Source organism: Nelumbo nucifera, chromosome 5 (assembly GCF_055504915.1).
Source record: "Nelumbo nucifera cultivar China Antique chromosome 5, China Antique-T2T, whole genome shotgun sequence".
NCBI lineage: Eukaryota > Viridiplantae > Streptophyta > Magnoliopsida > Proteales > Nelumbonaceae > Nelumbo > Nelumbo nucifera.
Genome location: NC_142653.1, coordinates 25,899,024 through 25,927,005, shown reverse-complemented (window position 1 = coordinate 25,927,005; position 27,982 = coordinate 25,899,024). Strand labels below are relative to the sequence as shown.

At 37.3% G+C, this 27,982-nt stretch overlaps 1 protein-coding gene across 2 annotated transcripts; it reads left to right on the top strand.

The window, feature by feature from the left end:
• Positions 1 to 25: 25 nt before the first annotated feature.
• LOC104607487 (uncharacterized) lies at positions 26 to 24,101 on the top strand. Of its 2 annotated transcripts, XM_088888705.1 has the most exons (17): positions 28 to 695; positions 930 to 991; positions 1,086 to 1,153; positions 5,388 to 5,509; positions 8,052 to 8,157; positions 8,790 to 8,841; positions 8,922 to 9,039; positions 9,167 to 9,197; positions 9,314 to 9,337; positions 9,461 to 9,585; positions 11,890 to 11,971; positions 19,001 to 19,123; positions 19,257 to 19,310; positions 19,407 to 19,476; positions 20,835 to 20,868; positions 22,423 to 22,488; positions 23,495 to 23,622. In XM_088888705.1, exons 1-16 carry the CDS (start codon positions 497 to 499, stop codon positions 22,437 to 22,439), a joined length of 1,287 nt encoding a protein of 428 aa, XP_088744831.1. In that variant the 5' UTR covers positions 28 to 496; the 3' UTR covers positions 22,440 to 22,488; positions 23,495 to 23,622. The 2 variants fall into 2 exon arrangements, with proteins under 2 accessions (XP_010271434.1, XP_088744831.1); XM_010273132.2 differs by lacking the exon at positions 22,423 to 22,488 and having other exon boundaries at positions 26 to 695; positions 23,495 to 24,101.
• Positions 24,102 to 27,982: the final 3,881 nt, after the last annotated feature.

Below are 27,982 nucleotides of genomic sequence, written 5' to 3'. Positions count from 1 at the left end.
GAAAGAAAGTGACTCGAGTCTGACGACTCCGACTCCGTAGTCCGGCCGCCTCAGTCCAAGGGAGAAAACAAAAAAAAAAAAAAAAATGAAGAAACAAAAAGAGAAGTAATGGGAGAAGAGAAAAAGGGAAATGGATTGAAATCTGTTGGCCATGTCATTGACACTAACAAATACCTACAAACGCAACATTCCTCTCCGTGGTTTATAATAATTTCTTGTATGTTGATTTAACCTCTTTTATTTATTTATTTATTTATGGTTACTGCTTTGTTTCAACGAGGGTTTTTCTTCCTCTCGGAACTCAGAAGGCAGATCTAGGGTCAATCCTTTCTCCCCCTTTGGCTAGCCGTTTTCTCCTATTTCCCGCCGCTTTTCCACGAACGTTATCTCGTCGGACTTCCGTTCACTTGCTGTTAGTTACATCATTTTTTTCGGCTTTTGTTTCTCCGGGTTTTCTTCTTGTTCTTGTTCTTTTTTTTGTTGGTCTGGGTCAAAAATGTCTGTTGCCGAAGCGGAGACAGAGATGGGACAGGAGGAGGAGAAGGTTGTAAAGGGTGGAGAGCTGTTGTTTTGCGGCGGAACTAATTGGGATACCATTGGCCGTAAAGGAACTCCAGCTGATGGGAACTTGGTTTCACCCACTCGCTTGCGGCCTCTTGTTGGTGTCGACATTCGTTTTGTTGCTTCGGGTTGCAGTAAGTTTTATTTATTTTGTTTTTTATTTTCCCTTTCTTTTTCGAAACAATCGTGCAAACGTTGGGGTTACTTGTCTAATGTTGTTGCGGATGCAGCTCTGACTGTTAGGATCTTTCTTGGTTTTCTGTTGTTTTGTTTCTTTTGTTGTTGATGATAAGCGGACCTGTTAGTGCAGAATATGCTGTTATCTTTCATACTTCTAAAAGAGCTTATATTTCTTAATCTCTCCGCAGCGTCTTGTCACTGTGTGGCTTTGGATGTTGAAGGTCGTTGCTACACTTGGGGCCGAAATGAGGTATGAGACGAGATGCTGAAATGTAATTTATTTCTCTCTCTCAAACGCAAATTTTAAACCTTTTTCTTCAAATTTATCATCCGAGGGTACGCAGAAGGGGCAGTTGGGACATGGAGATACGCTTCAGCGTGATCGACCAACAGTTGTGTCTGACCTATCGAAGTAAGCTGCCTTTTTCTTTGTTTGAAACTATTTATATTCTTTTGTTGCTTAGGCTCTTTACTTGTATTGGAGATAGTGCTTTCTTCATTATCGAGAAATTTTCTTCTCTTTTTGGTAATGCGTTGCGGCCCTTTCGACTCTCTTCCTCCATGCTGCACACGCCATGAATCATGAGCTGGTTGAATGCAATCTGCCTGGTTTTCAGGTTATTCTGATTATCCTCTTATAAGGTTGTGGTTCATGCTAGTTGGTAGAGTTAGTTTGAAACGTTGGACTTGCAATATGTGGTTGCCAGGTTGAAGATGGTTCCTAATTTTTTATAGCTTCCCTGTGACGGGGTAGTTCAAGAACAGTCCATTAAGTGCCAAATGATTTTACCTAGAAAATATAGACACAAACGCAAACGAAATATAAAAAGCACATTCCAATTGTGGCGGCCCTCCTCAAGAGCAATTGTTCAAATTCATTTTATCTCTTACATTTCTAGCCTTACGTCATAGCATTTACAGAAATAATAAGCTGCGTCCTGTCCTACTTTCCTTTCCAAATATGTTCATACCTAATATTAACTATAATAAAATCTTATCTAAATCTAGGCCAGTTTGAATCTAAATCCACCTAGATTTATTTACTATTTTATTATAACTTAACATATACAAAAGCTTGATCACTATTTCCTAATAATTAAGGATCCTTTATACTCTTTGAAATCAATATTGTCCCCAATTCCATGAATCTTGATAGCTATCCCTTGTGATTGGTATGATGGATCTTGTTAATATAAATGAGCCAAACAGGTGATGTCCTTTTGGAGTAACCTTTTAAGGTACTTGTAGAAACTATGCTACTTGGATGTGGATGTTGATTATCACTGTGATTGCAAAGAAAATAAGGAGGAATGAGAGTGCAAGATAAAGGAAACTAAGGATTTTTTGTTGTTTGCTTATTCATAGAAAATCAAAAAGAAAGTTGCAAAAAAGATAAAAAAGAAAATCATTTCTTTTCTGATCCCATTTTGGAAACAAAACATTAAGATGATTCATTCACTTGTTTGTTAATTTAGATTATGATATTCTAGTTTACATTACCTTTTGCAGTAATGTATGGTACACCTCAACAAACTTGCTGAGGGCTTTGTTTTTTTTTTTTTTTTTCAAATTCTTTGAATCACCAACTCTTGAAGGTTGAATCTTTTCTCAGCAAGCTGCTTTGTCCATCCTGCTGGTTGAACCAGAAGCAAGCTTTGCATTCCTTTTCACTTGTCCAGTTTCTTCACCAAAATGCTGGGCCACAAGATACCCGTAGATATGGTCTCCCATCTTTCAGATGACAGATCTTCTATTATGAATGCCTACTTTTGTCGTGTCTGATTGCATTCCTCTTTTCAACTAGGAGAGAAGATTATTTCAGACAATTCAATTCTTCTTTTTCTCTTCATTATTCGTAACTGGGTTATGCTCTTCTTTTTTTTTTTTTTTTCTATTCAATTCGATTAGATTGGGCAATGTTTACTGTTTAGCAATTCCCAAAGTGGTAACTTTGAGCTAGATAAAGAGAGACATGCAAGACTCTGTTTTGTGGACAGGAACCCAGAGGAGGGATTGAACGGTTCCTTGCACAGAACAAAGCATTGATTTGTTTGTTTGCCAATAAGAAAATATTATATTACCATACTTTGGGCCATAAATGTTTAATTTCTAATCATAAAAGGAATTTATCCATAATAGCTTAGATGCATTCGTTTATTAATAGGTACAAAAGGATAAGTAAAATTGTAATAATATACATAAGTCTATGTTGCATGATGTTAAAGGAGCATTATTGTCGCTTTTGAATTGCATACATTCCCCTTTCAGCCACTGCCCACTGGTTGCCATGTTTTTTTTTATTGTTGTTCGCAAGTCCATTTAAGATAATACATGCCCAATTTGTCAAAGATTAATGTTGGAAAAACAGAAGGAATTTGGTGCGTCTGATGCAGATCCTATACCTGTACATTAGAGTAGCAACATAATCTCTAAGAAACTCTTCAATAATGATTGAATCAGGAACACTATTTTCATTTGGTTAATCTGCGAGTTTAGGTTGGATAAAACATCCCTTTAAACCAAAGAGAAGGCCATCATTAGGTACATACGTGAATTTGTAATGGAATATTGATACTGATGGCCTCTCCAGATGTTTAGTGACCTGTAGTGGCGGTTTCTTGAACCCGGGCTCATACATAGGCTCCACCTTGGTAAATATAATAGCATGCTTATATTGTTAACTACAGAATTTCTAGCTTAACTGTTGCCAATTGGTTGCATTCATAATTTAATATGGCATTCAACAGAACAGAATGACAAGACAGGTTTCATGTAGCCGACCCCATGGTCCCCATATAGTTGGGATAAGGCTTGGTTGATGGTTAATGTTGACAATTGGTTGCTGTAGTTTCTCTTTAATTTCTTTAATAGTAGCCCATTATTTGTGGTGTATTGCCACCAGAACACTATCAAGTTAGCATGCAATTAATGTACCAGAAAAAACAAGTAAAGAGAAATTTAATAGTAGAAGGAAATGCTCATTTCAAAGGTGGACCACCTTATGAGGACTAAGAATTCCTTTTGGATTTCCTAAAACACCAACTTTTTGTTGGTAGTTATTTCCAAAGTTTTAGTTATTTTGTAACAATTTGTTATGTGCCTTAGGAGAACTCACCCCTAAAAGCTAGCTGTTAGAGGGAGGGAACCCAAGCACATATATATATTACAACAGCATCCCATACTACCGATGTGGGATACCTCACATTAGCATCCCATACTACTAATATGGGACAAATGGATCGTAACACAATTCTTATTATTTAATTCCATTACTTATTCTTCCCTTTTTGGATGGTAATAATGGTATACGTCTAAATTCTATGTTACTTTTTGTTGTTAGAAACTAATTATTCATTGTTCAATGTTTTGATGTGCTATGTGTCATAATGAATTATTAGATTAACTTTAGCTAATTATCTGTGCTTGAAGAATTTAATGGCAAATGCCCTGGGGTCCCAGCCTCCTAGACACTTTCCCAAAACCAGCACCACATTGAACTCATGCAAAATAGCCAGCATATGACATACAATTTGTGGAATGATGAACACAACTTCCTTTTGTTTAGCGTTTTCAATGCTGATTTATGATAGTGAGATATTTATTTGGTGCTGTTGCAATGCATTCTTTTGGTTTGTGGAGCTACTTAAGGGAAGCTAAGCAGGCAGCTTAATACTTTTTGTTCTGCTGCTTAGAACTAAAGCCATTAACTTGGCTTATTTTAGTTGCTTCATGCTGAATTGTCCTTTTTGCAAAGGTTGGGTGTATTTGGAGGTAGTGGTACAAGGTTATATTTGAAGTAAAGCATCAAAGTAGCGGAACAGTTGTTGCTAACTTGCTATCATTTGTTCCATAATGCAGAATGGTCTATTATCCACTTAGATCTATCAACAGATCAGGTTTGAGCTGGCTGGGGGTGGTGCTGGTGCCAGCCTTATGATAGTATAGTCAGATCTGGTCCGAATTAAGACCCCTTATGACCTGTAGATTACAGGCCCATAATTGACGCCATTGTTAATTGGACCTAATGGGTCTGACTCAATGGGACTGGACCATTAACAAAGGCCTAAACTGTGATATTTTTATGATTAGCCAAAATAAGCTTGATGGTAGATCTTAAAGGCCCTAATTCAACAATAAACACGTCAACTGGCAAGTTCTGACATTATGTGAAGGTATTATTATTTTAAGAAAGACAAACAAATCCTAAAGGTAGGGACAGAATGATGATACACTTTTGTTGCATTGGGTCTTTATTGGTTTGGTACATGGTGGACTTGGTACTGACCCAATTATTATTCATGCTCAATAAATAGATCCAGAACTTACCTATCACAAAGGGGGCCTCTCTGAGACCTTGTATAATGTAGTGTTGGATGGGTTTGTGCTTGTTAGGTTGACCTGTCAAATGGACTGGCCAGTGGCCACTTCATATGAAGATGTGGATAATCTGTTCACCAGTGATAAGTTTTAGAATTTTAGTTTACTTTTAATGCTGCAAGTGTTGACCAGTAGTAATTTTGATGCATTATTGTTTTTTTTTTCTTTCTGAGGTGAAACAAACTCACCTCCTTCTCTCACGTGCATTTTCCTTCAAGAAAATTGTCTGTTATTATAAAAAGTCTAAATTAATTTTGTTATTGGTGTAGATATAAAATCATCAAAGCAGGAGCAGGAAGGAGCCATACAGTGGTAGTAACTGAAGATGGAAGTTCCTTCTCTTTTGGCTGGAATAAACATGGACAGTTGGGTTCAGGTTCAATAAGGAATGGTAGGCCCATTGATTAGAAAGTTTGATCCACTAGATCATGTGTATTCCTATTGGGTCCTGAGCATCACAGGATATGTGCTTGCGGATGAAACTTTTGGTGTTTTGTGTTTTGTATAACAGGCTAATGATTACTTGTAAAAATAGGCCCACGAGTGATTTGTTATGTGATCACATGCACAGCTGTTCTGTTGCTTCTATCTTGGTTCATTCTCCTTCTTTGTGAGTCCCTGCTGTTTGCCAAAATTATTTTGCTTGCATGTATTAGTTTATTAGTCTTGTCAATTAATGGTATCCAAACCAATGATCGCTATGATGTGATCACTCATTTTCTGCAAGTCTGCCAACCATCTGGATTTAACTCTGCTTTGTTGAGCTCAGTTTCATCTTTTTTTTTTTTTGATAATAAAAAGGAAAAAAAAGGAGATTAGTATAACTGTACAGTATAAAGCGCACAAGTACTTTAAAATAACCCTTGCCTGCCTGACTGCAACGTTAGTCATCAGCTTTGAACACTTTATCTCTCTTCTCTTCCCCTACTATGATCATCTTCAGCCTTTCTTCTTTTCTCCCCATTTCAATATCTTCAAAGGCCCTTCTTGTGAACTCCCCACCACCCCAGAAAAACAATCCTAAGCTCTACTTACCAACCCTAACATTCCTATCAGCCAAACTCTTGATCTCCACTCTTCCTCCCTTCTCCTTCTAACCGACTGAGAGAGCCTCATCAACCCATTTGTCTACCTCATAGCTCCCTTTTCCTTTTCCTCAACCCTGAAATTAACATTAAACTTTCTTCAGAGGCTTAAACGAGGTCAACAGCTGAAGCTTTGTCCCACCTAGATCTTGAAACTCAATTCCCCTCCCCTCAACAACCTCATTATTCAAAACTTTGACTTTGATCCTTTTTTCCTATAGATTATCTTATATCTGTTTGTAGGATTACCAAGACCATCTTTCAGACTTTCAGTTTTGAAAAAAAATTTTAGTTTCATGGACAATGTGAGGTTTACAGCAAACCTGTGCTTTCTTCAACACCATCGAATTGCCATTGGAATCATTGTTGGTCGCAATTTTTCTTTTCCGACCCAGTTCAATTCCAAGCTTTTCCAATTGGAACCTCTAGATTCAAGTAATCATCGCAACCTTCCTGCAAATCACTTTCTCCCTTATTCTCATGTCCTTTGCGCAGCAAATGTCTCCTGAAAACTTGTCTTCACCCCTTTGAGGAGCCTCCCCTCCTCTCCGTCCCATCCTACAACTCCTACCCCCATACAACTCCCTCCACTTCTACCACTCCTCTCTTTTCTCCCTTTTCTCCCTCCCTTCTCCTTCTAAACGTTCAGCAGCTTGATATGTTGAGATTGTGCAGCCTACTTGTACCTCTTCAGGTTGAATGTTAACCAAGAAATATCCAAAACAAATCACAGTTGCCAGACTGGCAATCAAGCTCCAACCTTTTTTCTTGTCAATGCTTTCAATGCTCTGCACACCTGAAATGGTCATCTGCTCGCAGCTATCAGAGCTTTGGTGCTGTTTAGAGCCATCCTGATCATTCATGGCCCTCCAAACCACTTTCTTCTTTCCTCTGCAATCGTATCTAGCTACCACCTAAACCCAATCCTCATCCTTCTCGAGACTTGTGAGCACCTCTTCTCTTTCTCCTCAGTTTCAAGTTGTAGCTCTAGGATTTGGCTTGGATCACAAGGGGCTTAGGTGCCATGCATGGGTTCAGTCCCACTGAAGTTTTGATGGACTTGCCTCTTCACTGTTTAGATGCTACACTGTTTTCAATGATAATACTAAAATAAAATGCAATATATTGCATTTAGAGATATGGCCTGTTTATATCTTAACTTTATTTTTTGGGCACTTGACTGGAAAAAATGAAGAATAAAGAAAGTAAATTGGAGTATCACATACTTCAGGAAACTAAAGAAGTAAAAACTTCATGTCATTGGTTTCATCCAAAATTGATCAACCAAATCTCTTGATAGATACTGTATAATTATCAGCTGTTTAAAGAAAACAATCTTACCTCATCCAAATATATCTCTGCCAGTCTGCCCTTCACCTGGGTTGCCACGCCATTGGAAGCATGATTAACAAGGAAAGATCATCCTCTTCGGATACAGATGAGACAAGGGATGTAATGTTTACATTATGTAGTCTTGGTGGTAGTGGGAACAATAGTGACAGACAATGGAGAGAAAGCATTCAATGATTTATTTTGTTTTTTTTTTTCTGTTGTATTGGGTACGAGTGGAGAATCTTTGTTAGGATGCATAGGAGGCAGTGTTAAGATTGGTCTGTGAATGGTTTCTTATTTTGGTCATGTTGGTTTCTATTATACTTGTTAATTTAACATGGTTAGTACATCTTTATTACCATACATAGATGACTATAGCTTTTAATAATGGGCTTACTCTAGGTCGGCTTTAGAAGTTTGGTTTTCATTTTTCTGTGTCAGGTTTCTGTATTGTGCACATCCTGGTAAAGCCATGTAACTTGTAATTTAATGTCATCTCTGCTTTAATTTCTGTAGAAATTGAGCTATCTCCTGTCCGCTGTCTGGTGTCTGAAGTTACAAATGCTGTTTGTGGTGCTGACTTTACTGTGTGGCTATCTTCTATCCAAGGATCTTCTATACTGTATGGTTTGTAGATTTCCTTCAGTTTTGTTGTTTTTGATTGTAAATTGTTGGTCTGTTCACAAAATGGTTAGAACTGATCCAATTCAACTGGTCAACCCGATTTGGTTGGTTCTGAAAAATGGTCTGTCAGTTTCGAGTTGAAAAAAATGTACAACCTGATCCTTAAATTCGGCTATGGTTTATTGTATCACAAACCGAATGTTACTCGATATTAGTGGGATGTCAAGCACAATTTTCATTATGAAAGTGGGTCCCATGGGTCCCACAATGTTAACTGAATATAATTTTTCTCTCATCTGACACATACACAGATCAATTATAAAAAATAGAATACTGAGATGGTAATTCCTACAGCAGCCTGTCTTGTTATTTGAAGTTTTTAGTTTTGCCAACCGATTAAACCGACCAAATGCATTCAAAATCAGTTTAACAGAACCGTTTTATAAGCATAACGGTCAGTTGCGATTAGTCAAATAAGCAAACTGACAGTGTCAGTTTGGTCGGTACAAGTAAATTAAACCGAACTGAACCAACCTGTGAACGGCCCTACTGCAATTTCCTGGTTACGTTTTTGAAGTTCCTAGTTGCTTGGTTTGCTTGCTTACTTTTAGACTGCTTTTTGTCTTTCAGAACTGCAGGTCTTCCACAGTATGGCCAACTTGGACATGGGACGGATAATGAGGTACAAAGGTTTGGATTATGATTCCTTTTGTTCTATGTTTGTCTTTTGCTTAGAATACTTAAATAATGTTGTCTTTGTAGTACAATGCCAAAGAAAGCTCAGTAAGACTTGCATATGAACCTCAGCCTCGACCAAGAGCTATTGCTTCTCTTGCAGGAGAAACCATTGTCAAAGTTTCATGTGGAACAAACCATACAGGTTATTTCTCATTTCCTTCCCTCTGTTTTCCTCTGTCTTGCTCATTTTGGCTTTTATCCCATGTGGTTGGATGCTTGTTTGTTTCATTTCATTTTTCTTAACACCCACTATTGTTTCTGGAAGCCAGTTGCTGTGGATTCAAAAGGATTTGTGTATACGTAAGCATCTGTTTCATTTCTTTAATTTGACCTGGATTAGTTTTGGTTGATTGACAAACCGATGGACAAGTTCCATTGAAGTAATTAATCCTTTTTCCTTCATGCTGCATGTTCAGATGGGGATTTGGTGGCTATGGAAGGTTAGAATCTTAGCAATTGTTACTTCTTGTTTGTCATTCTTGTATTTGTTTTACTCATGATGTATTTGTTTTTATTTGCGGTCATTTTTCATCAAGCATGTAACCATTTAGTTGGTGATATAGGCTTGGGCATAGAGAACAGAAGGATGAATGGGTTCCTCGTCGTGTTGAAGTCTTTCAAAGGCAGAATGTTCTCCCTCCTGATGCAGTGGTTTCAGCTGGTTCTGTTAGTTCTGCATGCACAGCTGGTATTACTTTATTTTTTCTGTAGGGTTGATGTGATTGTCATGTCTTTAAAAGTCATCAATTGTGCACTAATGTATCCATTGTTTTATTTCTGGTATCCTTTCTATATGCCGTACTCTTTGGTTTTGTTCTTTTTTGGTAATTGTTAGATTTTATTGATTATGAGAAATGAATGATATGTACGTCAACAAACTTCCATCTGAAAGTTGCACCCGGCTCTCTTGATAGGTGAACAATCTCTTGTTATATTCCTGTATTGCCATGATCCTTGTTTGGCATGCTTTAGGGGAGTTAGTTCTGATGATTTCTTGATTCTAGGAATTAATTTTAAGTTTGGATGTTCAGAGGTTACTGGAACAATTTTTTTGATCTCTTAAAGCTCATTCTGAGAATTATTCATAAAAAAAGGCTCATTCTGAGAATTGATATTGTTGAATGATGCATCTTTGGAGCATTCTGAGTCCGGGTGTCTTCTTCCCCAAACTCGACCCTTGTACAACAGCCAGTAGTTTCTGAATTGATGGAATACCCTATACAAGTAGGACATGTGAAGATGACTAAAATGTCCCCATTACTTCTTTTGTTCCTTTAATGCTGAAAAGTTTGAGCTTCTTAACTTTAAGTTTATTTTGCCATAGTTTTTATGTTACTGTCAAGTCTTTTTCATCTCAACTGAGCTAAAGTTGCTATCTTTACAGCTTAGTTTTTCTATTGTTGGGGCAGGATTTTACAGGAAGTCCTGTCCATTGCTGGATTGTTCACCCGTCCCTGTCCCTCAATTTCACTCAAAGCTAGTTGAATCATTCAATCTGCATTAGTGAATGCTAAATTGCTCAACTCAGGATGGCTCATACTTAGCTGGCATAGATATATGATGAAGTATGTTTTGGAATAATATTCCAAGTGGGTGGAGACTGGAGAGTAGTAGCCCTATGGGTTGGTAGGGAATAATAACACTCTAGTCTCATGAAGCTCCTTATTTTTATGCTTCTGCCTATTAAACTTCTAGTGGCATTTTTTGGATTATAGTTTTCTTTATTCTGGCTTCAATATTGTTTTTCCTTGGTTTTGATATCAAAGTAAACTCCTGTGATTGCTCCTGGTACTGGATGTAACCTTTTTTACCACTTTTAATGGAATTCAAATAATGTTGCATCTAGTTGGAATTCATCATTTTGGGTTAATTGATGTGTCCTGTATGCTTTTTCATGATCACTCATTAAAAACATTTCAATTATCTTTCTTCCTTTTCTTTTTGAATGTCTGATTCAGCTGTAAAAGTTGTTTCATATTTGATTTTTTAATAATTCATTGAACAATAGGGTGTTGTTTCTACTGATGGTGAAAAGAGCTCTTCTAACTGCCTCTTGACTGGCCTGCAATCCAAGCAGGGGCAGCAAAGGCAGGTTCTGTTGAACTGTGGGAAGGTAATGGGATTGGTTTCATGTATAGCCCTTGCAAATATAACTTAGCCCTAAGGCGTTGGGTTGGGGTTCTTGTGACAACTTTCTGTCATATAAAATTCTGTTCATTAGGAGAAATTAGCTGAATATTGCCCGAGATGATTCTTAGATAAAGTCACTTGTAGATGTTGTGTAGCAGCAGTTGCAGAACAAGTAGATCAGATGTGTAACCTCAATATGAATTCTTAAAGTCTGGAAATGATAGGAAGTAGGTGGCAGGGAATGTGTTGGCCCCATGATATCCCTTTATTTTATTTGGGTTATATTTTGTATGTCGCATGCATATTTTCTCTTTCCAAAAGTGATCTTGTCATGTCTGGACTGAGTGGTCTTTGTCAATGCTGGTTTTTATGGATTTGAGTCTTCCCAGTTTGGCGATTATGTTTCTAATTTGGTAATTGATATTATTTTATGCATTTGATGTTCTTAAACCATGGACAAGAAAATACTCCTTGGAATTATGTAAGAGATATAATAGTTGACATTGTATTGTTTTAGGATATGGGATGGCATATTTTGGTGAAGTAGCAGTTAAATTTTGTTTGTTACATTTATTTGAAAAGTATGATAGGCAGAGCTGGTATTTTTTTGTTGGCAAGGGTTGGACATTTTTTCTTCAGAGGTCATTGATAAACATGCATTTTTTTCTTTAATCTGTTCTGCTCTAATTTGCTTTGTCTTTATTTTATTGATCTTTTGTATAATGTTAGTAATGTGGTTGATTCCCAGCTTTACTTTTTGTTATTAATTAGTGTTACTTTGTTTGCATGAAGTTTGCATTGAGTTTTAATATTTATTTTCTGTCTGTTTGGAATTTATAATTACATTTTTTTTCTTTGCTAGGTGGAGGGCAATTGTATATGTGGGGCAAGATAAAGAACACTGGTGATGACTGGATGTACCCAAAGCCTGTTATGGATTTAAGGTTGTCTCTGGTGTCTTACCTTGTTTACATTCCCTACATTACTGGCCTTATTTCTGTTGTGTATGGTTGATGTGGCTGATCCAAAGTTTAAACTGTCCACCAGGTTGGGACATTCTGGATTGGTCACTCAATCTCACAGTTCCCATCCGCCCTATATCTTTTATTTGTGATTTCACAAACTAATATTAGCCATTGAAGATTTAATTATTTTACTATGGAATTTGGGCAAAGAGAGAGTATTTTTGATTTTTTTTGTATGAAATTTACCTTATTTTTAGATGCTGATGCGAGGAACCTGTGGGGCTTGTTTGGGCTCCCGTGCTACTTTGTCATGGTTAAGATTCCTATTTCTGTTGGGGGACCTCACTAAATAACTCAGTAGCAAATCCACTCTCATAGTTGGCATTCCATGTTTATCATTATTTGATCAGCATTGGTGTGTTTATGATTTTATTTAGCTGTCTTATTGTTATTTGGTATTTTTTCTTTTAATCTTTGTTTGCATTTAAGGCTGGTTTCTAAGATCTTTCTTTTTGGTAGCACAGCGCCACAACTAGCACCTATGTTTAGAAAACCTGGGGGGGGTCTTGTGTCAATCGTGAGAGGTTGGGGTAGGTACAAGTTGGGTTGCCCGATTTTAAGAATTTCAACTACATTGGACTCTGGCCAATTCAAAATCTAACAATTTGTTGACCCAACCTGACCCAAGTTTTGTCCCTTAATGTGAGGATTCCTGGTCAATTTCACAGTTTTGGACGGATTCCTATAACAAAATTCATTCAACACTTCATCTTCACTAACCTCCAAGTGAAAGTGAACATGGCTATTTATGGAGGCAAGTGATGTCCTTACAAAAGAAGCTCTAACCCTAACTTGTTTCTAAACCGACCTAATGAAATGAATAAGCATCGTTTTAGGATATGTTGTTTGGATATTCAATTAAAGCTTGAGTCTAGATTCAATCAGGGGCTGAGTTTAGAGGTCACTTGCCTTGATTTTTATTTAATTAGTTGGTGATTCTTTTGTTCTTTCACTAGGGATGTGTCGAATCACTTACTGAATAAAAATGTGTTAAAAAAGTGCAGCATTCTGCCTTCACATAAATTTCGTTAGAGTTCAAAAAAAATGCCACTTAGTGATTGATTATGCCTTTTTAGACAGCTTATGTTAATCAATTTGTTTTCGATGGAGAGTCACAAAAATCAAATATGTTGTTTTTGGGTAAGCAATCAAATTATAAATATTCTGAGATCAATAACTTTGATTTGATAATGGTAAGAATTTCATAAGTGAAAAAAGAGGGAGAGGTTGACTCCAATAAAAAGTACTCAAATGAGAGAATAAGAACTCCTTACAATGCCAAATTCAACATTAGTCCGCCTGTCCTGCAAAGGATGCATTGAAAATAACACTGTTCTGGTGATCTCTATAATTTTCCAATTTGAAATTTTCAAAATCTTTGATGGCTAGTGCCCACCATGTGAGGATGCCCTCAATTCTTACATTAGATTTAATAAATGATTTTTGTCATTCCACTTCTCGTAAATTCTTCATTTCATCTCTTTCCTCTTTTTTCGACAGGTAGTAAGTGGAAGTATATTCCATAGAATTTTGCCTCTGATACAGTAACAGTATCCCTCCTGCTGGCAATGTGGAAGTGGTGTTGGCAGATCATCCAGGATAACTTACAATCTTCTAAATGATTTCAGAAAATGCATCCAAACATGCCCAAGAGAAATCACAATGGATCGGGTGTTGACTAACTCGAATTTACCACGTAAACAACACCCGTTGTCCAATGCTAGCTCTTTGTTGATAACATTAATACTAAGAATCTTGTCAGCTGTAATTTTCCATACAAAGAAAGAGCCCTTGGATGGAACCTGAAATACTTTAGGCTTTTCACTAATTGATCATAAAAATATTTGACAAAAGGAAATCTGAGTTGTTCCCCTTGCATATTCTAATATCTTGAGCATTGGGCTGGACATGGACCTTGCTGAGTTGCTTCCAAGAGTACCAGAATGAAGTCTGCCTCCCAATTATTTTAGGAGTAATGTAAATGTGTCTCCGTAGCACCTGGGCATGATGATGTCGTTTTATTCCCTAATAGTGGCCTCCTTATTTTGAGTAAGACAAAATAAGCTTGGGTGTAGGAGGCATAGGGGCTCTATCCCCACACCAAGAATCTTTCTAAAAGATAATGGCACTAAACAGAGGAGCTCACCTTGTAGTTTCAACAAGGTTTGGGGCTTCTTTGATGATGGATATGGCATTGAACAGCAGAATGGAAAAAGAGGATTCATGTTGCCGACCCCATAGAGTTAGGACAAAGTTTAGATGATGATGATGGTCATCACTTGCACCAAGATTATTCGAAAGGAGAATCCTATCACTGAAGTGCCTACCTTGAAGTATTCTCTTCACCCCCTGTTTCAGCCTTTGCAAAAACCTACTTAGAGCCTCCACAACAATGCTAAATGGGAAAGGGGATATAGGACTACCCATATTGCCCTGGCACAATCCCCTTTAGCCTTTGTTGTAAGCGTATGTAGCACCATTTGTCATACCTAACAACCTTGGTTATGAAATGCACACTTAAATCCATTCTCTGACCTCTCTCCACTTGACCCTAGAAACATTTTTTGAAGCAGTCTTGCTTGGATAGCAGAATTTGGTCAGTCTCCTTCTGGGTTTTTCACTAGTGCTTCTTTCTACAATGCTCTTCTCCAATCATCTAACATGGCAGGATCCTTTCCAACAAAGGAGGTTTGGTGTAACCTTGTACCCCCAAAAATAAGGGCCTTTTGTTGGGAGGTGGTACTCCAAAAAATCAACACCTTAGATATGTTGCAAAAATAAGGCCAAACTATGCCTTTCACCCCACGTGTGTAGCCTCTACTTGGCCTGTTGTGAGACCATTTTACAGTTATCTATATCCTGTCCTTTTGTATCCTTTGCTTGGAATTGGTTTTCTTCTCTCTTTGGATGCAGGTGGACCCCTCCTTTGGATGTAGCAAGACTCTTTCATCCAAATTTCTTTAGACTTCCAAAGAAGAAGGGGAGAGCAATGTGGAGAGCAACAAGAGCATCTGTTTTGTGGTCAATCAGGGAAGAAAGAAACAATAGGATGTTCCAGGGTTTTGAAAGATCTAAGGAGCAAATCATTGATTGCATATCTACCAAGGTCATTCATTGGCTTAAAAGCATCTCCTTTATTTAAAGATTATTCAACTGATGATTTGTTTAGAGGTTGGTACACTGGCAAACTTTTCTACATTGAGGTCTGTGATAAAGGAGCAATTGAACCCTCCTGCACATCAATGGATGAAGCTGAACTTCGATGGGAGCTCCTTAGGCAACCCGGGTCCCTCGGGGGTAGGAGGAGCCTTCAGAGACCGGGAGGGCAGAATGGTTGCACTGCATTTTGGTTTGATAGGTGATGGAGGCTCTTTGAGGGCAGAGACTATGGCCTTGCTACAAGGTCTAAGGCTGGCTAAATAATGGGGCCTACACCAGATTGAGGTAGAAGTGGACTCTAAACTTTTAATTGGGTGGTTTCAGTCACTTAAATTGGGGGTTTGGGTACATGGGCAATTCATGAGGGAAATAAACTGCTTAGCAAGGGAGGTTAGGGCATTGTTCAGGTGGACAGGGAGGTCAGTGAATGGACTAGCGGACACCCTTGCAAAGCAAGGAACTTTCAGGGAGAATTTGTTTTGGGCTGTTCTGTAATTAGAAAGCATTTTTCTAGGGGTAAACACCCTTAACTGGGTGGTGACAGTGTATTTTCTTAAATCTTCTAATGAAAGTTACCGTTTTTGATAAAAAAAACATTTTTTGAAGCAGAACAAACACAAACTTGAAATGCACATGTTCATGTTCCTTTTCCATGTCCAATTTATGCAACACTCATAGTATGCATTGTTGATTGTTGAATCAATACATTCATTAGCAATCAATGAACTCCCAAAATTTGACTCCAATCAACAAAGGCACTCTGTGATGGAGAGGTGATGAGCTGCAATGCCTTCTTTAAATGACTGGCCAATTCCTTTATGATCATCTTGTAGACACTCCCTATAATAGTAATGGGTTGGTAGTCTTTTAGTTCTTTTGTATCTTCCACTTTTAGAATCAGGGAAATGTAAAGTTGAGGACTTGCATTTTTATCAATAACACTTAATTAGATAGAAAATATACTTGATAACTCTCACCAATCTTTCTTGAAAAGACGGTAAAACTAATTCGACAATTATATGCGGGAAGGTATTTTTGCTTCAATTTCATGGAAATGACAAGATGAAAACTCTGAATTTATGTAATCAATACATCGTGTCCATAGCATATTTGGCTATTTTTGTAGCAAGTCCCTTTACAAGAATATTGTTGTTATCCTGGAAAGTTGTAAAACTGCAGGCATACCAAAACCCCAATGGTTCCTACAAAAGATATGCAACAAATTGGAAGAGGATTTTCTTTCTTCCTTTTTTTTTGTATTCTGTTATGTCTATCCCTTGGCCCTTGCTAGTTCCATGTATGACCCTCTATATTTGGATGATCTTGAATGTAAACTAGATCCTTTGTTAATTACCTCGATTAGGGCATCTATATTTAGGAGGAAGAATTACCTTGATTAGGTCAGCCCTATCTAACATATCTGTTTATTACTTGCAGTGTTTAAATCCAACTAGGTGTAGGAAAGAGTTTAGAGAAGATAATGAGGGACTTTATGTGGGAATTGGGGGTGAAGGTAAGAGGGATGGATCATAGGTGAAGGTGGGAAGGGGAAGGCGCATGTAGAGATAAAAATAGGGGGGGTGGTTGGGAATAAGGAACATATAGAGGAGAAACATTGCTTTTCTAGGGAAGTGGCTGTGGAGAATGCCTCTAGTGAGAGACAAATTATGGACGAAGGTCATAGCGAGTATTCATTGGCTCATGGATAGTGGATGGGATGTTGTAGCATCGACGAGGACAAATTGAGCCTCTACTTGGAAGGCCATCAATAAAATCCTACCATCTCTCCTTCCTTTTATCAGATATAATCTTTGCAGTGGCAATGGTATTAGATTCTGGGAACGTACCTGTTGGGATATTCTACTATGAAAGAATAGTTCCCCAAGGTTCTAAATATTGATAAAGCCGATATGCTGGTTGGGGTGTATTGGCCTGTATCGAGCTGCACCTTTACATGTTTTCGTTTTTCCTTCAAACTGGTTCTGGGGTTCGGTTTTAAGGCCTGTCTATCCCCTAAACCAGGTCAGGCCCTGAAACACCCATGTAGGGTGTATGGGGGGGGGGTCACTGATACGATATGCATCGACTGATATGCCCTGATACATTTCGATACTTTGAACCTTGCCATTCCCTACAAACTCGAGCAATGTTGTTAGCCGACTCTCTGGATTGCAGAGGTGTATAAGGAATTCTAAGCTTCAAAATGTGATGAGCATGGGAAACAAGATCTATCAAACTAAAATTTGATGGTGGTAGCATGTGGAATCCAGGACCATCAGGAATTGGAGGTGTATTTAGGGATGAAGAAGGGAGAATTATTGCTTTATATTTAGGGGGAGGGTGACTCTCTCAGAGTAGAGGTTTTGGAAATGATGGAAGGTGTGTAAAGGGCAAGGTCTTTGTACATTAGGAAGCTAATAGTGGAAGGGGACTTTGCAATTGGTTGTAAACTGGCTTCATGGTGATGAAGTGAAGATGTGGATCTACAATAATGAGAAGAAAAGAATTGTGGTGGTTAAGAAGGAACATGGATGCATTTATCAAAAAAAACAAGGGACATGGATGCATTTATCAAAAAAAACAAGGGACATGGAAGTATCCTTCAGCTGGTGTAAGCGTAGTGCTAATTCCTTTGCTGATACATTAGCCAGACAAGGGGTGGGATGACAATTTCTTTTAGGGGCACAATTGTAATGAAGGGGTGCTGTCAAGGGGAGAGATAAGTTGTTTATCTCTTATTCTTAGTGTCTTAACTTTGTATATTTACTCTTTGTATTATACCATTTTTCTATTTTTAATTGAAGTTTACAGTTATCGATAGAAAAATTACGTGATTAAAGGATGGGCCAAATTTGTTTTTGGTGCAAAAGTTTAAAGAAATTCTCATACTACACAATTCATTCAATCCAACTCCACCTGACCTGACAGGTCTTCGTATTTGCATTTGATGTATAAATATTATATCAGTGTGTATGTATGCATGCATGCATGCAATTATGCATACATGCATACATGTACTTGAATATGTATAAACAATTTTAAGCTTTAAGGCAAAAATTTTCAAGTGATATAAATATTATATTCTCAAAGGACCATAACTTTGTCCTTCTACATATAATAATGCTAAAATTAATGAACCTGTAATCCTCTAATATTAAGTTTAGCAAGATGGAATGTAGATCTTGGGCCATCTCATTCCCAACCTAACCCACTTTGATCCCAACCCAACCTGAAAATGAAAATCGGATTGGTTGGATTTAACAACGTGGGTTGGAATGGTGGATTGTGATTGACCTCAGCCTGACCTAACCTCGCCTGACTTGCAGCACTTGGTGTGGCAAACTCCTTTAGTGGCCTGATTGGGCTTTATTTAGCCCATTAGCGTTCTTTCTAGGACATGGTCCTAACCCACTTATTAGGTTTTAAATGGACTTTAAGTTATTGGATTGCATATGCTTAATAAGCACATTCTTTTTCTTAAAAGAAAAGGTAAGACACGTCTAGATGTATCTTATTTGTAAATCTGCTTCCAACATTTCTGAATCCACCATAAGAGAGTTGTGCTCGTTAATGATCTGGATAAATATGCTATCTAGGTTCTGGCCACCCCATTTCATGCCTATTGGTATTTGGTGGTTGGTACATTATCATGGCTTTCCTTTCTCATAATGTATACAATGCCAGCTATTATGGATCTCTCTGTGTGCATATTTTGCTTTGTTGTGGACATTAGCTGTCGTATTTCTCTAACTTGATCGTTTGAATGTTGTCCTTGTGACTCGTTATTAGTGGATGGCATCTAAGGTGCATGGATTCAGGCTCCATGCACCATTTATGTGGAGCTGATGAATCATGTATAAGTTGGGGTCATGCTCAATATGGAGAGCTTGGATATGGTCCCATGGGGCCAAAGTAAGTGGTCCCTTGTGTATACTTGATTACTGCTGATATCCCACTTTCTTTTAGAAATTGTACGTCTCTTTTCATTTGTACCTTCAATTGTTGTTTCAAGTTTTACTAATAAATTTGCTTTTCCTCACCATAGATCTTCTGCCATACCCAAAAAGGTTGACATCCTGGAGGGTATGCATGTCCTTGGGTATGTCTATTAAAAAAATGCTCCTGCTTCCTTTAAACATATTCCATGTTATTAGACCTACTGGCACAGGATCTAATTGTGGAATTTCTTCTGTAGTGTTGCATGTGGTTTGGGCCATTCTATGGTTATTGTTGCTAGAGCCAATGTTGGTGAAAGGCTTGAAGAGGTATGTATGATCAAACTTTCAAGCATGTATTTTTCTTGCTTTTGGTCTTTGGATGAGTGTGGAATGTATTGGTTACTGGTAATAGAATACCTGACTGGTCTCAGTTTTTAAATTCTTGTATCTTTCTCTGTGAAGATTTCATTCTACAAAGTACAAACTAGAGGTTGCATTTATAGAATCGTGGGATCTCTAGAGATGGAATTAGTAATTTACAATTGTTATTTAATAATGCTCAATTGTATTGGGAATATAAAATTATATTTCCGGTGAACCAGCTTTCATGCACTCATCACACCTAGACTCTGATTTAATTTCTGCTTCGATGGAACCCATTTGATAAGTTGGTGATGCATGGAGTCCTCTAGAAGCCCTTATATGGCTTTCCCTCATCTCCATCTAGAGAATTTTAAATGGCATGAATTTGAACTTGGCCTGATCCTGATCTTGTGAAAGTGTGTCTGTGAGGACAGTGGCAGTTGACTGGATTTTTTTTGTCTTAGTGTAAAATTTAATTAAATAATATGAAGGAGTTTTCTACATGATCTTCCTGAAACCTGAAGTTAGCTTAGTTTAATTGCACTGGACCTCCTGAAACCTTTTATCTTAAACTTCACCTTAGGGGATTTAATGCCAGTATGAAAAAACCCTATTGATCCCTTCTTTGACTTGTCCTCTGCTAGATGATTGGACTAGAAATCTTAAAGGTATTATTAAATATTTTGAATGGTTTTCAGGGCTTATTGTTGGCAATTGTTGGGTTGAACATTGAGGGGATCGCACTTGAAACATATGACACTATATTGACATGTTTCAGGTGTAGTTTCATATAGTACCTCTGCTTAACCTAGGGCCATTGTGTTTTGGGAACGAGTGATCCACCAAGTGAATTAGAAAGTGTCTGCATGGAAGAACATATCCTTGTTTGGGAGAACCAGACTTGACAACTTACTTTCCTGACTTGATCATATGTTTTCGATGTCCCAGCTAGAGTTATTAGGAGCATGCAGAGGTTTATTATGCGGAACTCACAGAGCTCTCTTTTTTATGAGGGTCTTGCTATCTGATCATTTTTGATGCTGGATCACTCTTCCCAATCCTCCAGGCTTTGCTCAAGTTCTTTTAGTTGATGCTTTTCCTTAATTACTGACTACGGGAAAAGGGTTTGTTATAGTATTGATTGTTATGCATGCATGGTTGTGTATGATTCTTTGCTAAAGGGTATTGATGTTGGTGCACTTTTACTGTTTTCGTTTAATTTCTGTCAGTAGTATTTGTCTCTAACACATGATTTTTGTCATTGTTAATTTGTACTTGATTTCTTATAATGGTATTTATCTCTAATTTCTGCTTTTTGGCAGCTAAATGTTTATGATGGAAAAACTTCTGCTGAAGGTATGTTGGTATTAAAAATTGCATCCTTGATTCTTCTTTTTTCATTGTCTGTGGAAGTAATGGAAGTTATATTGTAAAAGTGCCATGAGGATTTCAAGTTTTAGTAAACTAAAACCGAGATGTCTAAAATTTGAAGAGAGCTATATTGTAGGATGGGGAATTCGTGGCATTTAAATATTACAATAGTTCTCCTCGCTTTTGAAGAAGCACTGCATTATTAGAAAGGCGGAAACTTATCTTACTGCTCAGATGATTAAGTATCCTATTGGGAGTTTGATCTATGATCTGCTTCACATTCAATTATGGCCAAGAAAAGGTGTCCAAGCTGCCAGTGTAAAATGTATCTGTTTGACATGTGGAGATTCTACCAACTTGCCTACCTTCCCAAAATTGATGGTGCTATTACTTGTTTTAGAAACTGCAACAAACAAAGAAGGTTGGAAATATTTGGAATCAAACATTACTTTTGCTCTCGTCTCTTCATCTTCTCTTATCTAATCCTAACCCCTCCTCGAGGTTGTCCATTTTCTCTTTACTGCAGATAGGAACACAAAGAAAGAATCCAATGAGAGTTAAATCCAGAAGCTCATCACCTATAACCCCTCCTTCACCCCATGAAGCTCACCACCTTAAATTAGTAGGACCCCTATCCTGTCCTGTATAAAACACTCTCTCATGGTTATCCGCACCAATGGAACTCGTACTCTGTAATAGGTTTTTCCTCATGTCCAACACTAGTTCAACACTAGCCTGTCTAGGCCCTATAGGTTGTAGAGTTGAGTTAAAAGCCTGAGCTTTGGTTCATTCATGCATGTCCAACCATTTTAATTTGTCTCTCAAGTGGGTCCTGTGTGCTCACTAAGAGATTTTCACGGGATATGATAGCATCTCTAATATTTTCTGTATATTGAGAAGTTCTTCAAGAACTAAAGTGATTATTTTCTTTGTTCAGTCAATTTTATATTTGATTCTACTTATTAGGAAAATAAATATCTACAAGTAGGGTGAATTACCAATAGCTCCCCTGGGATTTTGGTCAAATTATAAGACCTCTCCTCAGATTTGTGTTAATTTGTACCGACCAATCAGTTACAAGGGATTTGTTAATGGAGGAGATGAAATCAAGACAGGAATAGGTAGTTTAAAATATATATTTTGAAAGTGATAAGTAACCTCATTTATAAGCACCAAGTTCAATTTTACCATTTCAGAATTCTATTGTATTTTATTTTTTTTCTTGATACTGTTCTGCTTTTCATTCCCAGTTTCCCACCTTAAATGGGCAGAAAATTTCTCTTTAAGAAATACAATTGATGGCAGAAAAAATTTCATTCCCATCACTAAAACCATAGTTGTCAGGACGATGCCTAGGCAACAAGGTACCCTTGGAGGCTCGGCTTACCTAATTGCCACACAGTTTTGGAGATTGTGTTATAAAATACTTATATATTCTTATTTTTTGAGATTACAATTATAAATTGACATTATTAAACTATAGTATTCATGTTGTGTGTTTATATACTAATTTCTTTTTATTATTTTCTTATTTGTTAGGGTTTAATCAATACTGACATTGCTAAGTGCTTGAATCCTCAAAGACTTCAAAACCTGAACCAATAAGTAAGGAAGAACTTAAAATTTATTCATAGAAAAAGGAAGAACATAAAATTTTTTCTAATCAACACATTTTCTTCGTTTTTGAATTTTCTCTTTTCTTTTTTCTTCTCATGAATATGTTCAATTTCTATACTTCAACATGACGTTTATACTTTTCTTATGATAGTTATGTATAATTATCAAGGAAATATGGTTATGGAACCTAGGGACCTAGCCTACATGTTTTTTACTTGAAAAAATCCATCGCCTAGGTCATGCCCGCCTAGGCAACAAGGTGCCCCCCCTGTTACCTACCCTTCGCTATAGCCAGCTTGAAAGCTAATGACTAAAACTCAAGGCAGGTTTGGTGTGGAATTTGACCTAAACTGGAATTGATAACTCGGTGAGTAAGTTAATCGGTAAACCAGAGGAGAGGTTGGAATTTGACCTAAACCCCAGAGACTTTTTGAGTAATTTTATCATTACAAGTATTCTTGTGAACTCTCCTTTCAGATGATGAATGAAATTTGAATGTCATCTTACAATTTTATATTTTGGTGGTGACTAATATCTATAAACACCTTAGGTGTTTGACTCGTTTCTTTCTAGGCACCGTGTCCTAGAAGGGCGACTTGTCTTGATAGACTTGACTCTGTTTGCCTTTTTCTACCAAGAAAAGGGGGCCCTGGGAGCCTTGTATGCTCATATTTTAACCTAAATCCCAGGGAGTTTTATTGCTTGGTATAAAGGTAAAAACTTCAGGCTGATAAGCGCTAAAATTATAAATGCTGGTTTGAACATGAATTTAGAGTGGCTACTACGCAAAAAATGCATTAGCTACTGGTGAGTATTACAGAGTTTTTTTGGAAGTTTAACTACTGAGAATTTGATTGTTAAATTAATCGGTCGTGTTTAATAGGAAATTTTGTTGTGCTGATGTAACTTTCTTGTATCTAAAATTGTGAATATGAAAGGTTTCTGTTGTAGGAATTAGAATTTCCTATGGAAAGTCTAAATAATCTTGATGCAGGGAGTGCTGAACCCAAGAACACAAGTCCGGCATCCAAGAGAAATATTAAAAAAGGTGGCACCAAAGCTTCTGGCAACTCCAATAAAAGGAAGAAGTCCAAGGATTCTTCAGATTCTGAAGAAGAGAATAATATTGACGATGACAGCAATGGTAGTGGGGAGGATGCTAATGGCCAAACAGAAAGAGGGGGGCGGGGTGGTAATACTTCTGGTAGAGGACGTGGTAGGGGGAAGAAAGGCACTGGGAGTGGGCGGGGGCGGCCTCCTGCTGATGAGAAGAAGAGTTCTAGGCATGTTCGAGGGAGGGGAAAATCGGGGAAAAGAGGGAGGTCTACCTAGTGAAGAGACTCCTTCCTTCGGCCACCCAGAATTTTGTTTTCTCAATGCACAGAAATTTCATTATTTTCCCCATTGGCAGGTATCTGATTTTGGGTTTCCTTTTCCATACTTTATAAATTCATTGTGTTCAAACACCGACAATTTTATTTCACAAAAATTTGGGGCTTCACTCCCTTGGTGGGGGAGTGGAAGATGGAGCAAAAGCTCTCATCGGCTTTGTATTTTTAACTATTTACTTGTTTTTCAATCACAAGGCTATAGTTTTATCATGCTTTCAGTTTTGTTTTGGTGCATGCTTTGTTTTACTGTTATTTAAGGCCAACCATACTCCTAATTGCATGGAATGAAGTTTTTATTGCGGTGATGATTTCACTTTCTGCACCCTTTAGTGGGTTATCCTTTGATGTAGAACTCCCTACTCCACAGTGAAATGCCCTATACGTCCTGTTACAACTAGAAGTACTTTAATGTTTGAAGATGCTTCTGTAGATCAAAATAACCAGTGCCGACTGACTATCGATTCTTTCCTAGCTAGGCCTGGGTTCAAATTTCCTGAGTTCGGCCTTTCTGTAATTTTATGCGTAACATATATCATATTATCCCGGGCCAGTGAATGGCTGGTGTGGGTGGGCTGGGGCCTGGTCTTTCATTAAGCTCCTTAAAACAGATTCTATGTTTGTCCAAATGTCGTCCAAGATTCCCCTTACCAATCCACATTTATATAGACTAATAAATGGCCACATGCATTGCACGTGGGAGATTGTATGATAATGATTAAAGTATGAAAAATTAAGAAGAAATCGAAGATAAAACATCAACAAAAATCTGTCTTCGGTTGCCTCTTGAGCTGCCATTTAATATGAATCTAGGTATTCAATGTTTTTGGGTTGATAAAAAAATTAATGAGACCCTAACTCTTGTCATTACCTCAGGCATATGTTGACACCGAGTCTCGACACCACGAAATGAAAAAGAAAGCTGCTCTCCTAGTCGAGAAATTTTTTTTTTCCTTTTTTGACAATAAACTGAAATTGAATATCAAAAGGTTGTTCAGTTGTTGCAGCAAACAGTATAGAAGTTTTACCAATAAATAATACGAAAGGAAAATTGATAACATAAAATATCTGCAGCTACAAGGTCTAAAGTTGGCCAAAATTAACATCAAAATCCGTTGAATGTTTCCCTTCAAAGGTCCTTCCTTTCATCTCCTAGATATCCCAAACAATAAATTGAAGATGCTTATCCCACCTATTTTCAAGTCTACATTCTGATTCGATTATGATTTTTCATTGGTAAGTAGAAGTGGGTACGTTATTAATTAGGGTATGGAGTTTGTTTGCACCTGGCCCTACGGTTTTGAAACCAAACTTTGACTTGTCAAGGTTTCAACATCAGTTATAAATCCAACACTTTCTGTTGTTTCTATCCCTAACACAAAATATCAAAATAGGAAAATTGTTAGTGATAAGAAAAAAAAAGACTACAATTGCATGGAAGATGATAACAGAAGAGGGTTATCATTTACAAAGGAATGGGATACAGGATTCATGTTTGGTTCTGTTTGAAATTCTCCCAAGAGACGAGATTGTTCTTTTGTGAGGCAGAGCTTCTTACGGTGAGGGCCTTCACCACCACCACCACCCAAGCTGGTATCTTCTTCTGCACTTCCCACTTCTTCTGTGCCTGAGGGGATTTGATTTATGTCCAGCTCTTTCATCACACTACCACCATCTGTAAGGAAGAAGAAGATTCGAATTAATGTTTTTCCATGTTTAGCAATGAAACCCATCTATTAGAAACCAGAAAGAAAATAAAAAAGGCCGAAAATTTACAAGTGGATCGGACTAACTACTAAGAGAGAGAAGATTGATGAAAGCTAATTAAGACTCCATCTGAAAATAAACTTGATGAAAAAGGAAGAAAGAAAATGAGACAACGTACTTCAATGTGAGCAAAAAGAGAGGAAAAGAAGAAGCAAGCAAAACTAAAATGGAAGAAAAACCAGCTATAAACCAGATCCAAGACATATATACATAAATCAATAGATAGAGAGATTAAAAGAAGTCTTGTAAATTAGAAGTATTGAAAGAATACAAGTTTTAAAGACCAACTAAATTAAAAAAGAACTGAAAAAGACCAACTAAATTAAAAACCAAAAGCTTTTTTTTTCCAGCCACTCCCACCTACTCTAACAATGACGGACATCACTGTGACTACGACACTCTCTTGTTGCGAGCTCCCCTCTTGGGTAGTTGTCTTGGGTTTCTCTGCATACTCTGATTTTTCACTGTCTTGTCCATTCTTATTATAAGAATGGCAGAAGTAGAATAGTAACCGTTCATAGATAAATCATCATGGAAGTGTTGATCTCTTTGAATATAGGAGATGAAACCACTTGGGAGATGAAACCTAATGACATATATGCCCTCTACATAGCATATAAAGAGGGGGCAGAACATATCTAATGAAAATTCCAAAAATAGAGGGTATTGGCTCTTTTATAAGTAGTATAAATATTTTTCTCCAAGTAAAGAATAAATACAAGAAGAATAACGTAGCCTACTGATCACAATCATTATACGAACATTGCGAGCTTCAAGAAGGATAACATCTCATGCACGTGATATCAAATAGTTCTAGGCTACCGCATTGATACGTTCTCGGTTAGAATGTAGCAAAGACGTGAGATCCATTTCCATTGCCACCAGGTTTGGGAGGGTAGAAGGGTTGGGGGATGGACTACTAGAGCCTAGACTCTATATAGCTATAACGTGGGCCTTGTCAACCTTTTAAGGCCACCTACACTGTAGTGGGCCATGTGGGTCGTGCCTACTTGGCACGAATCTTTCAAGTGGGGAGCCTGGCATGGCCCAAGGCTTGACCCTAGCTGGCCTGTGCATCGCTGGGCCAGACCCTGATTTTTTTTTTCACTTCTCTCTCACTTTCTTTTGACCAAGTAAAAATGACAACAAAATTGAGAAAAAATAATAAAATTTAACAAAATACTTAACAAGATAGACAGCAATTTCATATGAGTTTTTTTACAAAAATTTAATAAAAATATTAAAATTTAATTTATATGAGTTTTTAAGGCATACAGTTTTTCATTTTTTTTTTTTAATTTCGATTTTTAAAATTTTGGTTTATCTAGTTTCATCTTTAATCAAATACAGTGAATGCTCATCCCTACGAAGGTCAGAAGCATTCAGTGGATCAAAGAGATGGGGATATGCGTGTTGCAAACTTGCAATCACTGACAGTGACATACATGAAGAAACATGTGTAACAACTAAAATGATGGAACTAAAAAGCTTATTGTTTTGTCTTTTATCAATAAGGTTTTAAGTAGGTTTATTTTTATTTTTTATTTTTTATTTATTTTTTGGGATGGTTTTAAAAACTTTATCTGGTATCAAATGACCCCTTGGTCTCTTTTGAAAAGAGAGAAAGAGAGGAGGTTTTAGCATTTTATTAAGGGAGGTTTTTTCTTGAGATAACATAACAGTGACTTTTCATAGAAAAGTTTGTAGAGTTACTTATTCTTAAGTCATTCGTTAATTCTTTTTTTTCTTTTGTCTTTTACTATTTAAGCTGGCCTTCTGTTATTGGCCGATGCTCTATATATAAACTCTGTTATTGTAACCCTTTGGACTGCGAGAAAAAATAGTTTTCTCTCCCCTTTCTTCTTCCTTCCTTCTTGCCTTTTATTCTTGTTTTCTTCTTCTTGTTGTTTTGTTTTGGTACATGGTAGGCTGTTCATAAGAAGGCCCAACCCGACCAAACCGACCAACCCGGATCGACCCAACCCGAGTCGGCTGGGTTTTCATCAGCACCGGTTGGTTTCGGGTTGTACAAATTCATAAACCGATGGTTCGGGTCGGTTTCGGTTTTCTTGTGTGAAAATCGAAACCGACCCGAACCGAACCGACTTAGTTCCTACTTAACTATTTAAATATATATTTCGATTTTAAATTAAATCGACCTAATCTATTTAAATATATATTTCGATTTTAATTTAAATATATTTTATATTTAAAACTGTTAAATAAAGATATTTCAGTTTTACATAAAAACTGAAATATCTGACAACCCAAACTTGCACCACACAGGCACATGGGCCATGGGGGCATGGATGAACTTAGAGCCGAAA